The sequence below is a fragment of the Hibiscus syriacus genome, unplaced genomic scaffold, assembly GCF_006381635.1.
Source record: "Hibiscus syriacus cultivar Baekdansim isolate YM2019G1 unplaced genomic scaffold, ASM638163v2 tig00111234_pilon, whole genome shotgun sequence".
NCBI classification, from domain to species: Eukaryota; Viridiplantae; Streptophyta; class Magnoliopsida; order Malvales; family Malvaceae; genus Hibiscus; species Hibiscus syriacus.
This window is the reverse complement of record NW_024063028.1, coordinates 141,439-145,290: the sequence shown is the minus strand read 5'-3', so window position 1 is coordinate 145,290 and position 3,852 is coordinate 141,439. Positions and strand designations below refer to the sequence as shown.

Here is a 3,852-nt window from a genome sequence, read left to right as displayed (position 1 = left end):
CGGCAAAGGAGCACAATGTTTGTGCTCTCCGACCACCCATCAAGGCTCCTTTCGATGCAGATTTCACCGGACATCGTCGAAGATGAAGCGATCCATATCCATGCCTGCCAATCATGCTTCTTTTTCTCCCAAGTCTGTCGACTCTACGTAAACCCCAGAATTAAAACATTAAAAGCAGATGCCAATGCCATGTTATATATATAGGTGTGATGGGGTTTTTGTATTTGGTTGGGATGTGATTATAAATCGAACAACTCCATCAGCAAGAGCTTTGCTTCTCTTGAATTTGCCTCGTCTGGCAAACCGCTCTCTGTTTCAGGCTACTGCAATTATTGTACTACATTCGTTACAACTTAAAGATCGGTGAATAACATATTAAATCGTTGTTATAATTAAAAAATATGTTTAATTTGATATGATATAGTATTATTTTTATGTTCTAAAATTCATATATTTTATTATTTAATTTTATATTGAGAAATCTTATCAATTTAATATTTTCTTTTATCTTAAATTATTTGTTCTTTTCTTTTTTTTATATATATAATAAAAATTTAATAATAAGTTGTTGATATTTTATGTGAACATAAATATCCGATTATTGTTTTGATATGATGTGTTCACTTACTTATTATTAAAAAAATTAGAATGAATCAATAATCGATTGGTCTAGTGTAATGAGACACTAGATTCCTAAAGTAAAGTCGAGGGTTCAAACTCTTGAGTTTATGAAGGAGCAAACTGTGTAGGGAGGGTCACCCTTACGTTTGCAGTATCCAATCTAGACAATAGATCGAAACCACATCGGCAATCTTCAGCCATCTCATCATGTCCTTAATAATTTAATGATTCGGTGGTATAATTGAAATGAAAATCAAAGTTTTATGTTATAATTGATAAAATTGAAAGGTTAGTGGTGTAAACTATACAATGACTAAATTTTGGTGGTATCTGATGTAGTTTACCCTAAAATAAAATACAAATTTGACAAACATGTAAGGTAAAACGACAACGTAGTACACGCCCACTTCTTACTTTTGTCCATATCTAATAAAACACCACCGGCAAAACCGACGACGACGGGACAGAGGCGAAAATGTCGAAACAGGATTTACGAGAATCGTCCGTACCCTACACCCGACTCCCTCCAAATCCTAACCACCAAAACGTTATCGTTCTACCCGTCTATTACCACCGCCCTTACGACAATTTCCGTTGTCTCCGCCGTTGCCTCGCGATCGCCTCCGTTGTCCTCCTCTTCTCCGCCGCTGCGTTCTTCCTTTACCCTTCGGATCCAACTCTCGAACTATCCCGTCTCAAACTCAACCACGTCGGGGTCCACTCGTCGCCTAAACTCACCCTTGATCTATCCTTTTCGTTGACCATCAGGGTTCGTAATAGAGATTTCTTTTCCTTGGTCTACGATAAGCTTATCGTTTCGGTTGGGTATAGAGGGAGAGAACTCGGAGTGGTGAGCTCGGCAGGAGGGCTCGTGAGAGCAAGAGGGAGCTCGTACGTGAATGCCACGCTCGATTTGGATGGGCTTGAGGTTGTTCATGATGTGATTTATTTACTTTCCGATTGGGTTAAAGGGGTTATTCCCTTTGATACGAATACTAAAGTTGATGGAGATCTTGGCCTTTTTCTCTTTAAAATTCCCCTCAAGGTGAGCCCTTTAATTATCGTTTCCTCGAATTTGATGGTTTATTTGGTTTGAAGAGTATAATTTTATAATTTAAACATTTCCCCATTTTTAGGGTCTGGGTTTTATTCTGCTTTGGCTACTGAGTTTAGTTAATGTTGCACACCGCTATTTAAAAGAACCCCGGATAAATCCCAAAACGATTTGAATGGATTTATGCTGTTTAGAACTTGTTAAAGCTGTCTCTATATCTCTAGAAAAGAGCAGTAATTACTAGTTACAAGAAGCTGAAACCTGGATGAAACCATCCAGAGAGAAATTATTTCCCTAGTGAAAATAGTTTGTCAGCAAAGATTAGAAGAATCGGATGGTTGTTGGACTTGTTAGTGCTCTGTGGCTGAAGGTATAAGAATGGTTACGGAGTCTATAGAATTTAGGCCGTATAGATTAGCGCTTGTTTGTGACTTTTTGCTTAAAAGAATGAAGAGATCTCTGAACCTCTGGTACTTGGTTGAGTTTAAGCATAAATGTATAAAGGCGTTTATGTTTTAATGAACAACAGAATATGCAGAAATCCTTTTGAAGTAAAAAAATTTATCCTTTCTTTTTTGAGGAGGCAGTGGCTTTGTAGGTGGATTGTTGTGACGGCTTTTTTCTGTTAAGCTATGTAAGCTGGTGTATGAAGGTCCAGAAATTATTGAAATGTGGAACTAAGTTCAATAATGTAATGACCTAATGCTATAATTAGTTGAAATTTGGGTCCGATGAAATCACGAAGCAAGCCTATTATTTAGCCCAAATTGCAAGGATATGATAAACAAGTTGGTTGATAGATTGACCAGAAATAATGGTAAGGATTAGTGGTTCCTTGCTTCCGATTCCTTTTTATTATTGGATTCTATTCTATGATTCATTAGCCTCAGTCTATAGGTACATTATGTTTATAATAGCACAATCATGCCCAGTGGAACTTTTAAGCAGTCTTATTGGAATTCTTTTCCTAAGTATTATGAATATAACTTTAGTATGCATTTAATATTTAGTTGAAAATAAAAAGTTTTTAAGCACCAAAAAATGTCTGTTAGTAAGTAGTGAATGGAGATGGTCCAGACCCCTCCCCCTTGTCTTATTTCTGTTCTGAGGATTGGTTTTTGGTAGCCTTGTTCTCTGTAGTTAATATTTTCTTCTTTTCAGGTGTTCTTCACTCCGAGACTTTTTGTAGTTGTTTTAAGTAGTCCACACCGAATGAGAATGCTCGGTGCTTCAACCATCTTTAATTTTGCTGTCTATGATGTTTCAGGGAAAAGTATCATGTGAGGTGTATGTGAATACAAGTAACCAGACAATTGTTCGTCAGCACTGCTATGCTAAGGTGATGAATCAACTCGAAGGATACAATGCTAAGACCAGTTTTGCTTCCTTGCCATCTATACGAAAAGTCTTTCTTCAATACCCTATTGCCCATTTTTTAATGAAAGATCCATTCACTGATAATTGTATAATGTTTTGTGATTTGCAGTAATTTGGTGGACAGTGCACCAATATATACCATTTGGGCCAGTTGATGTACTAGGAGTGGGAAACAGACTCGGATGCTGCTGTGATTTGGTTCTTCATTGGTTATACTGTACATGTGAATGTAAATGATCATAGTTCGGTTATCGAACAAGGTTCTGTACCCCGAAAATACTTTTTTCCTTGCTCAGCAAGTGTGTATAACTAGGAATTGTAAACCCATGATTGGATGATATATTCAACTCAGTTTTTTCTGTAGCTTACCTTCTGGTTCTATAATATTGAGATGCAATTGAATTTTTCTGAGATTGAATTGAGATTCCAGCTTTGCACCGTTAGACTATTCCACTGTTCTGCAGTTAGTCTCCTTCAAGCTGAATAAGGGTAATATTTGTTAGATGAAATCTGAAAGATAATAGATTTTTACAGTTTTCCTTAGTTCCTTTTGTTCACGCAGTATGGGGGAGATGATAATATTCTGCTGGGGGAGATGATAATATCAGAATTTGAACTCCGATCATTAAGGTGTTGGCGGAGAAGGGTTTGAATTTGGGCAAGAAACATGATTCATAATAAAAGAAAAGAAAGAAAGAAAATCTACGAAGAGGAAGCCATGTGGAATAAAATAGTTCAAACCATTGGTTCCATTATATACTACAAGGCACACAGGTTCTAGGAATAATAGTGCAGTCATT

General features: G+C 36.7%; 1 protein-coding gene across 1 annotated transcript; it reads left to right on the top strand.

Moving 5' to 3' along the window:
• Positions 1-1,046: 1,046 nt before the first annotated feature.
• Positions 1,047-3,488, top strand: LOC120156618. Its single transcript, XM_039167919.1, has 3 exons — positions 1,047-1,666; positions 2,943-3,014; positions 3,162-3,488. The coding sequence occupies exons 1-3, from the start codon at positions 1,097-1,099 to the stop codon at positions 3,162-3,164; spliced, it is 645 nt and encodes a 214-aa protein (XP_039023850.1). The 5' UTR covers positions 1,047-1,096; the 3' UTR covers positions 3,165-3,488.
• The last annotated feature ends 364 nt before the right edge of the window (positions 3,489-3,852 follow it).

What these genes read in the sequence shown, in the direction of transcription:
- LOC120156618 (XM_039167919.1), top strand. Translation starts at nt 1,097, where the DNA reads ATGTCGAAACAGGATTTACGAGAATCGTCCGTACCCTACACCCGACTC. An exon ending in TCTTTAAAATTCCCCTCAAG is followed by an intron (nt 1,667 to 2,942) that starts GTGAGCCCTTTA and finishes ATGATGTTTCAG; the next exon opens with GGAAAAGTATCATGTGAGGT.